This window comes from Heterodontus francisci, chromosome 10, assembly GCF_036365525.1.
Source record: "Heterodontus francisci isolate sHetFra1 chromosome 10, sHetFra1.hap1, whole genome shotgun sequence".
Lineage (NCBI taxonomy): Eukaryota > Metazoa > Chordata > Chondrichthyes > Heterodontiformes > Heterodontidae > Heterodontus > Heterodontus francisci.
This window is the reverse complement of record NC_090380.1, coordinates 114855801-114866068: the sequence shown is the minus strand read 5'-3', so window position 1 is coordinate 114866068 and position 10268 is coordinate 114855801. Positions and strand designations below refer to the sequence as shown.

Here is a 10268-nt window from a genome sequence, read left to right as displayed (position 1 = left end):
GATTTCATTCCCTAAAGGACATTAGTGAACCAGATGGGGTTTTTACAACAATCAACAATGGTTTCATGGCCATCATTAGACTAGCTTTTTAATTCCAAATTTATTAACTGAATTCAAACTCCACCTTCTGCCGTGGTGGGATTTGAACCCATGTCCCCAAAACAATACCCTGGGTCTCTGGGTTATTAGTTCAGTGAAAATACCACTACACCACCGCCTTCCCTTCAAGGTGCAAGCTTGAAACATGGGTTTACAATTACAGCCAAAAGAGGAAAGACTCGCAGCCACTGGTCAGGGTTGCAATGGGACTTTACTGGTCATTTTACACATCAAACTTAACAAGGAGCAGGGACTGCTGACTATACACGGAGATGTGCTGAAGAACAAGGGCTGTCGAACACACAACAAACAATGGAAGCAATGCATCCATGCTACATTTCTTGCACATGACATTCGATTGGTTGAAACTTTTCTTCCACATCCTTCTGTAGAGCTATATCGTACCTGCACACATGAGGCCTGGGAGCAAAAGAGATCCAGTATGACGACTGTTTTATTTAGCAGTTTTTGTTTTTTTTAAAAAAAGCTTTTCCTATTCTAATTATGAAGGTGCTCCCTCCCACTGGGGATGACCTCCACCATTGACCATTATTCTGCCCGCCCCCCCCCCCCCCAAGTGACTGTGCTTCACAGGTGAGTGCCAGTGGGCTAAATATGTAGAAAGCATCGCAGAATCTCTCCCTCACCTATGAACTCACGCAATTCCCAGCAAGTGTCAGGACATGCTGTTTAGTGGCGGAATCCCTTACTGATTTTCTCTCCACTAAACTAGGGTGTCTGAGAGCAATTGTAGCACCCTGAAGTGGGGGCAGTAGTGTGCAAATTACAGTTCTGGACTAGCAATTAGGAGGGTGTGAGGTCAAATAGGTGTAGTGCAGATTCAGCAGCATGATACAGGGGCTACAAAGGGTCAAATAGGACAGATTGCACAGATGAGGCTTTTATACCCTTCAGATTAAGGGGTGATCTAATCGAGCTGCTTATGATGATTAAGAATTGATTGGGTAGATAGTTAGAAATTATTTCCTCTGGTGGAGGCATACAGAACAAGGGGGCATTACCTTAAAATTAATGTCAGGCCATTCAGAGGTGATGTCAGGAAGCACTTATTCACACAAAGGGTAGTGGAAATCTGGAACTCTCTCCCCCAAAAACCTGCTGAATCTGGGGGTCAAGTGAAAATTTCAAAACTGAGTTCAGTAGATTTTTGTTAAGCAAAGGATATTAAGGGTTATAAAACCAAGATGAATAGATAGAGTTAAGAAACAGATTATCCATGATCTAATAAATGGTGGAACAGGCTCAATGGGCTCAGTCGCCTACTCCTAATGTTCCCACGTTCAGTATTGCAAATTAAATTGAGTCTTAGCGGGCTTGAGAGGGTAGATGCTGAGAGGCTGTTGCCCCTGGCTGGAGAGTCTAGATGTAGGGGTCAAAGGACAAGGGGTCGGCCATTTTGGACTGAGATGAGGAGAAATTTCTTCACTCAGCGAGTGGTGAATCTTTGGAATTCTCTACCCCAGAGAGCTTAGTCATTGAGTATATTCAAGACTGAGAATGATAAATCTTTGGGCACTAAAGGCAATCAAAGGATATGGGGGTAGTGTGGGAAAGTGGAGTTGAGGTATCAGTCTTAACGACTGGCACAGCAGACTTTCTTTTCAGAGCATATTTCTTATCTTTCTATAAATCTGGTAATCAAGGGCTATTATAAAAATGCAGCTCTTTTACTAAATTGATTTGCAATATGTGAGTAAGTTGAGACGTGTCTTGCAGTGAGTGTCGTGTGGCTGGGAGGAAGAGTTGATTTTGGATCTATGGATCCCAAGTCTCTCCACCACCGGGGGTTTCCTCACCTCATGTCTGGGTCTGCTGCAGACTAATGGATAGAGATTAATTGCTATGGTTGGTCAACAACTCCATTAACATTGTATCGTGCGATTACTGGGCTGGTGGAAGATGAACCTTGTCTTTGTTTTCCTCTTGCAATTCCTATCTTCTCCAGTTAAGGAAACTTGTCACCCATACCTGGTGTGGCCCACACGTCCCACATTATATGGTTAACGCCCTCTGAAATGGCTTAGCAAGCCACCAGTTATCCAAACACTTACTAGAAGGAAGCCGACCACTGTTTTCTCAGGGCAAGTAGTGGGGTGGGGTGGGGGGGCAATAAATAGCACCTTTCCAACATTACCTACATCCCCAGGACAAGTATTAAATAAAACCTCTGCTCCCATATGATCAGCTTCTTCAACCCAGACTCCAGATTAAATTGATTTAGAAATTTAAAAATATTTAATGCATAACAGGTAATTATAGAAGCAGAGAATTTTACAGCACAGAAGGATGTCATTCAGCCCATCATGCTTGTGCTAGCCCTCTGACAGACCTGGTCACTTGGTTCCAATCCCCTAGCTTTTTCCATTTGCCTATAATTTTTTTTTTTACATTCCAGAGGCGACATAAAGAAACATTTTTTTTCACACAGTGAGTTGTTGTGATCTGGAATGCACTGCCTGAAAGGATGGTGGAAGCAGATTCATTGGAAACATTCAAAAGGGAATTGAATAAATAGTTGAAGTAAAAGTATTTATAGGGCTATGAGGAAAGAGCAGGGTAGTGGGATTAATTGAATAGCTTTAGCAATCAACTGGCGCAGGAACGATGGGCCGAATGGCCTCTTTCTGTGCTGTGTCAATCGATGATTCTAAATATTCGTCCACATCTGTTTTGAAAGCTATTCCAGATTCTGTTCCACTATTGATCCCAGCCAGGCATTCCATGCATTAATAACCTCTAGATATAAAAAAATCTACAAATTCCCCAAAATGTATTTTTGCTGATTATCCCAAAATTATGACTTCTAGTTATTGAGTCACCAACCAGTGGAAATATTTTTTTCCCAAATCACCTTATTGAAATCTGATATAATTTTGAACATCTCTATCAGACCTCCCTTAATCCTTTCTGTTTTAATGAAATGAGTCCCAGTTTTTGGTCAATGAATGAATTTATTTGTCATTGACCATGACTTAATCAGTAAATAATTCTTGCTGCATGCATTCAGTTTCTTGCTCTTCCTCTCTCCTCTTCTGTGCCTCTTGTTTTCTATCTTTCCGTTCTATTTTCATTCTTTTGTATTTCCCAACTATGTTTTCACCCCCTCTCTCCTTGGACTTCTCTCAATCACCATCCCCCACTCTGTCCATCTCTGTCCTCTCATTATTATCTTTCACTCTTCTCTCCATCACTCTGACTTACTCTTTCTATCCTCTCTATTGCCCACGTTACAACAGTGACTGCATGACAAAAATCACTTCATTGCTGCAAAACACTTTGGGATGTACTGAAAAGATGTACTATATAAGTGAATTTTTTTTTTACTTTCATTACTTTCTCTCTCTCTCTCTCTCTCGTTAAATGCCACCCCAAATTCTTACATTTAAAAGAATTTCCTGCAACTAACCTGTGGGGGTAGGTCAGTGACCTCAGGCTCATTCGAAGTATTCCCAGTTTTAGTTTGGGTTCCACCAGATTGGCTGAAGTGAACATCAGTGAAACACTGGTGATATTTTCCACATCTTCATCGACACTGACAAGGAGAGTGACTTCCTTAAATTTTTTGAATGATTTTGCATAGCTGAAAAAACAAAAGAGAAATTAAAGCTGTTGTAGTATGTCTTTAAGTGGGTATGTCCATAATCTGTACACATCATCGGAAAGGATATGATGTCATTTGTCACATGAAACAGTTGTTGGAATGTTAGTTGACCAAGCAAGATGTACTAGTAAGAGGTGTCCATCAATGTCTATACTGTTGTACTCTTCGAATAAAGAACTCACAGTTTAGTTTACCTGTCCTACCTGAGAGATTGGAGACTTCGTGTTTGAAGGACAGAAGGAAGCACAACAAGAGCTACGATGTCTTTTGAAAATAAATCCTGAGAACATCCATCAGGACCAAATAGTTTGAACGCGGCTGTTGTAGATTTAGAGTCATAGAGTTATCCAGCACAGAAACAGGCCCTTCAGCCCATCGTGTCCGTGCCAGCCATCAAGCACCTAACTATTCTAATCCCATTTTCCAGCACTTGGCCCATAGTCTTGTATGCTATGGTGTTTCAAGTGCTCATCTAAATACTTCTTAAATGTTGTGAGGGTTCCTGCCTCTACACCCTCTTCAGGCAGTGCGTTCCAGATTCCAACCACCCTCCGGGCGAAAATTTTTTCCTCAAATCCCCTCTAACCCTATGCCCCTTACTTTAAATCTATGCCCCTCTGCACCCTCTCCAGTGCAATCACATCCTTCCCATAGTGTGGTGCCCAGAACTGTACACAGTACTCCAGCTGTGGCCTAACTAGCATTTTATACAGCTCCATCATAACCTCCCTGTTCTTATATACTATGCCTCGGCTGATAAAGGCAAGTATCCCATATGCCTTCCTAATGAACTTATTTACCTGTGCTGCTGCCTTCAGTGATCTATGGACAAGTACACCAAGGTCCCTCTGACCCTTTGTACTTCCTAGGGTCCTACCATCCATTGTATATTCCCTTGACTTGTTGGTCCTCCCAAAATGCATCACCTCATACTTCTCAGGATTAAATTCCATTTGCCACTGCTCTGCCCATCTTACCAGCCCATCTATATCGTCCTGTAATCTAAGGCTTTCCTCCTCACTATTTACGACACCACCAATTTTCCTGTCATCTGCGAACTTACTGATCATACCTCCTATATTCATGTCTAAATCATTAATGTACACTACAAACAGCAAGGGTCCCAGCACCGATCCCTGTGGTACACCACTGGTCACAGGCTTCCACTCGCAAAAACAACCCTCGACCATCGCCCTCTGCCTCCTGCCACTAAGCCAATTTTGGATCCAATTTGCCAAATTGCCCTGGATCCCTTGGGCTCTTACCTTCTTAACCAATCTCCCATGTGGGACCTTATCAAAATCCTTACTGAAGTCCATGTAGACTACATCAACTGCTTTACTCTCATCTACACATCTAGTCACTGCCTCGAAAAACTCAATCAAGTTAGTTAGATATGATCTCCCCCTGACAAAGCCATGCTGACTATCCCTGATTAATCCCTGCCTCTCCAAGTGGAGATTAATCCTGTCCGTACGAATTTCTTCCAATTTAGAATGCAAAGAATCAGCAATGTAGAAACTGGAATGCATTGCGCCTGTTTTTCGGGACATAAAACAGGTGCTAAACAAACCAATTTACATCGAATTACGTAGGATTACATAGGTTATATAGCACAGAGACAGGCCATTCGGCCCAACCAGTCCATGCCACCGTTTATGCTCCACTCGAGCCTTTTTTCTGATGTTAAAGTAAGACTTGAGAGCCTTATTAACCTCCTCGTATGTAGCTTTTTCTTCATCTATATCCTGTGTTATGAGGATGCCGTCTGCACACTCACCCATGGCATATAATAACATACAGACCTGCTTCTTGTCTGGTTTATGCGCAAGATCCGATCCACCAAATCAGCAGGAATACGATGCAAGAGTGAAAGCAGTGTTGCAGAGACTGCAGGGATCTGGTCTAACGCTGAGTGATAAGTATGTCTTTTCACAACAGTGAAATTTCTAGATCGTATTATTGACGGATCAAGCATCAGAGCGGATCCTCAAAAGACAAAAGTCATCCAAGACTTTCCCGAGCCGAGAAACATCTCAGAGTTGCAAAGGTTCATGGACATGGTCAATCAGATGGGAAGGTTTTTGCCAAATCTGGCTATGATAAACGAACAACTGTGACAGTGATCAAAGCATCACAAGGCCTAGAGTTGAAGCGAGCTCCAAGAAGAAGCTTTTGAAAAAAATCAAGCATAAACTTTTTTCTTCAGAAGTACGAACATACGAATTAGGAGCAGGGGGAGGCCACTCGGCCCATCGCGCCTGCTCCGCCAGTCAATAAGTTCATGGCTGAACTGATTACTCCACATTTACACCTACCACCAATAACCTTCCAACCCCCCTTGCTTATCAAGAATCTACCTACCTCTGCCTTAAAAATATTCAAAGACTCTGCTTCCACCGCCTTTTGAGGAAGAGAATTCCAAAGACTCACGACCCTCTGAAAGAAAATATTTCTCCTCATCTCTGTCTTAAATGGGCGACCCCTTATTTTTAAACAATGATCCCTTGTTCTAGATTCTCCCACAAGGGGAAACATGCTTTCCACATCCACCCTGTCAAGACCCCTCAGGATCTTATATGTTTCAATCAAGTCGCCTCTTACTCTTCTAAATTCCAGCGGATACAAGCCTAGCCTGTCCAACCTTTCCTCATAAGACAGGCCACCCATTCCAGGTATTAGTCTAATGAACCTTCTCTGTACTGCCTCCAACACATTTACATCTTCCTTAAATAAGGAGACCAGTACTGTACACACTACTCCAGATGTGGTCTCACCAATGTCCTGTATAGTTGAAGCCTAACCTTTCTTCTTTTGTATTCAATTCCCCTTGCGATAAACAATAACATTCTATTGGCTTTCCTAATTACGCGCTGTACCTGCATACTAACCTTTTGCGATTCATGCACTAGGACACTCAGATCCCTCTGCATCTCAGAGCTCTGCAATCTCTCACCATTTAGATAATATGTTTTTTTATTCTTCCTGCCAAAGCGGACAATTTCACACTTTCCTGCATTATACACCATTTGACAGGCCTTTTCCCACTCACCTAACCTATCTATATCCCTTTGTAGCCGCCTTATGTCCTCTTCACAACTTACTTTCCCTTTATTATTATCATATTATCTTTGTGTCATTTGACCCAAAATTACCAACCAATGTAGCAGCAGATGCATCAGCAACAGGGCTAGTCTTGTTTCAGGTACAAAGCGATGGGAGTCGCAGGCCTGTGTATTTTGCATCTCGTTCATTGACAGAAAAGGAGCAAAGTTATGCGATCATAGAGAAGAAAGCGCTGGCAGCAACTTGGGCATGAGAGAAATTCTAAGACAATGTGCTAGGTCTTGAATTTAAGATTGAAACGGATTATAAACTGTTCGTAACTTTGCTAAATGCACAAGCACTAGCAAAGTTAGCTCCGAGAGTGCAGAGGTTTCGATTAAGGTTAATGAGATTTGATGCTGAAACTAAATATGTTCCTGGGAAACAGCAAATAACAGTGGATGCGTTATCAAGTATTACATCAACAGGACTTGAAGAAGGTGACATTCTATTTTTTGAGGAAGTAGAAGAGTTTGCTGTAACAACTACAGATTATTTACCTGCCACAAATCAGAAGTTGAGCAAAATCAGAAGACTCAAAAACAATGAATAATGTGCAGAACTTGAGTCATCAAATAGTTCTACTGAAGTACAAAAGAATAAGAATGAAGAATTAAAAGAGTTGAAACCCCTGACATCTTTCAAAGAGAGAAGAACGCATTACACCAGACTTGTGAAAATGCCACAGCGGCTGACATTTTAAGAAGAAAGAGATTTGGGGGAAATGTAGTATAATGCAATATAGGGTTGTTACTAGGCAGAATATGTAAATCGTGTGTGAGTGTCATCACAGGAAGTGATGTAATAGAACTTGTATGGAATCTTGTGTAGAGTGAAACATGGAAGCTAGATACACAGGAGGGGAGGTGGTAGTGTAGTGTAGTGGTAATAGTAATAGTAATATCACTGGACTAGTAGAAACTCAAGCTACTGCTTTGGGGATGTGGGTTTGAATCCCACCAAGACAGATGATGAAATTTGAAGTTAATTAATCTGGGAATTAAAAAGCTAGTCTAATAGTAACCATTGTCAATTTTTGTAAAAACCCACCTGATCCACTAATGTCCTTTCGGGAAGGAAATCTGCCGTTCTTACCTGGTCTGGCCTACATGTGACTCCAGACTCACAGCAATGTGGTTGACTCTTAAAAAAAAAATGCCTTCTAAAATGGTCTAGCAAGCCACTCAGTTCAAGGACAATAAATGCTGACCCAGCCAGCTACTCCCACATCCCACAAATGAATTTAAAAAAAACTCCTGTTCCTTTAATTGTCAATTTCTCAGATATTCTAAGACTAACCAGCATCAGAATATTACACTACCACAAGGAGTGTTTGAGGGGAATAACGTATATGCATTTAAGGGGAAGGTCGATGAGGAAGAAAGAAATAGAAGGATATGCTGATAGAGTGAGATGAAATAAGGTGGAAGGAGCATAACCAGTTGGACCGAATGGCCTGATTCTGTGCTGTAATTCCTATGTAATAATCACTAGAGGAGAATATCTGCACGCACATCATTTTATGGTGTTGCTACGACCATGTGCTCTTCATTGCCTCACAGCATTATCCAGTGACATCATCCAAATGAAATGAGGGATGCAAAACAAAAATGAATGAAAAGATAATTCACACCCCAGGGAAAGTTCCTGCGTGATGGAAGTTTCCAAGTGGATAGTTTCATTTTGTAACTTTATGATCATCATACTCACTGATTGGCTTTTGACTTAACCGTAACTCCATTCTCTCCAGTTAACCCAACTGTAATATAACCTTTCCGGGTATTTTGGTTCCAAGTGATGATGTCCAAAAGGTAATAATACACTGCACAATGTGAAGGAAGAAAGAATATTTAAATGTACACTTCTGGTCTCCATTTACAAGACTGACCAGGCTGGGGCTCTTTTCTCTAGAAAAAGGAAGACTGAGGGGGTGACCTGATAGAGGTCTTTAAAAGTATGAAAGGGTTTGTTAGAGTAGATGCAGAGAAAATGCTTCCACTTGTGGGGGATTCCAAAACTAGGGGCAATAAAATAAATCCAAAAGGGAATTCAGGAAATACTTCTTTACACAGAGAGTGGTGAGAATGTGGAACTTGCTACCACAGGGAGTAGTTGAGGCAAATAGTGTAGATGCATTTAAGGGGAAGCTGGATAAACACATGGGGGAGAAAGGAGTCAAAGCAAATGTTAATAGGATTAGATGTAGAGGGGTGGGAGGAGGATGTTGTGAGGCATAAACTCCTGCATGGATCAGTTAGGCAGAATGGTCAGTTTCTGTGTTGTAAATACTATAAAATAGAGCGTGGATTTTCACAGGGTGGTCCAAACCATGGCCCATGGGTCAAATCTGGCCAGTGAGGATTGACAATCTGGCCCTTGAAGTCAGTCCTATCTGTACTTAAAGTTCTTATTCGCTGGTTTACCCTGTGTAAGTTTCATGTCCTGTAAGTTTTAAAAGGGCTATTATTTCATTGGTGGCGAAGACTTGCCCATCCCATAATTTCCCAAGAAGCAAAGCCTGTTGGAGGAAACGTGCTCTTGGAAAGTCATCCTTAAATCAGACACATGAACCTCCACTCAACAGCCCACAAAGGCTAAAAGCGTGACAATGACTGGACAATGGTGGTAAATTTGTAACACTTTCTGAGCCCTTTCTCTTTTCTCATTTTGGTTTGTTTTCTTTTACCCAGCAACCCAGAGGTTGTGAGTTCAAATCTCATCATGACAACTCATGAAATTGAATTCAACAAGTTTGGTCATTTTTTGAGCTAGCATCAGAAGACTGACGAAAGAACCTACCGTCCCGACCCAGTCTGGTCTACACTACCCAGTCCAATCCTGCACTGCATGGTGCAGTCTCAATGCCCTCTGAAGTGGCTGAGAAAACCACTCAGGTGTGAAAAATAAAATCGCTCAAGCAGATGACCAATCACTAGCTTCTTAGGATAATTAAGAATTGACAATAAATGCACCTTATCAGCCTCACCCTGATACTTTATATACAAGTATATAAAACATGTGTCACAGTGACCTACCATCACTGATTCTGTTAGTCCTGTAAACTAGTGAACTGTGATACAACTTTTTCTCTAATACTTCACTCTATTTTTCCGGGGAAAGACTTGTCTTTCCTTGTTGAATAGTGACAGCACAAAGATAATCCAATTTTAATATTAAGGGGGTATTAGTGAATGAAACTGCTCCCAAGCTCTGGAATGTTGTTCCTTTGTTTAAGATGGGTAGCAAGGATAATCCAGGAAATTATAGGCCGGTGAGCCTTACATCAGTGGTAGGGAAATTATTAGAGAGGATTCTTCGGGACAGGATTTACTCCCATTTGGAAACAAACAAACTTATTAGTGAGAGGCAGCATGGTTTTGTGAAGGGGAGGTCGTGTCTCACTAATTTGATTGAGTTTTTTGAGGAAGTGACAAAGATGATT

At 41.5% G+C, this 10268-nt stretch overlaps 1 protein-coding gene across 4 annotated transcripts in view; it reads right to left on the bottom strand.

The window, feature by feature from the left end:
* Positions 1–291: 291 nt before the first annotated feature.
* Positions 292–10268, bottom strand: part of LOC137374274 (lipase member H-like) — a 39777-nt gene continuing 29800 nt past the window's right edge. For 3 of the 4 annotated variants that reach the window (XM_068040070.1, XM_068040073.1, XM_068040071.1), the window contains exons 8-10: positions 8537–8648; positions 3527–3700; positions 292–519 (exon numbers count right to left, since the gene is read on the bottom strand). In XM_068040070.1, coding sequence (XP_067896171.1) covers positions 432–519; positions 3527–3700; positions 8537–8648 — 374 coding nt within the window. In that variant the 3' untranslated portion in view covers positions 292–431. Of the gene's footprint in view, positions 520–1128; positions 1225–3526; positions 3701–8536; positions 8649–10268 lie in introns of those variants that run through there. The other variant, XM_068040072.1, reaches the window with a different exon arrangement.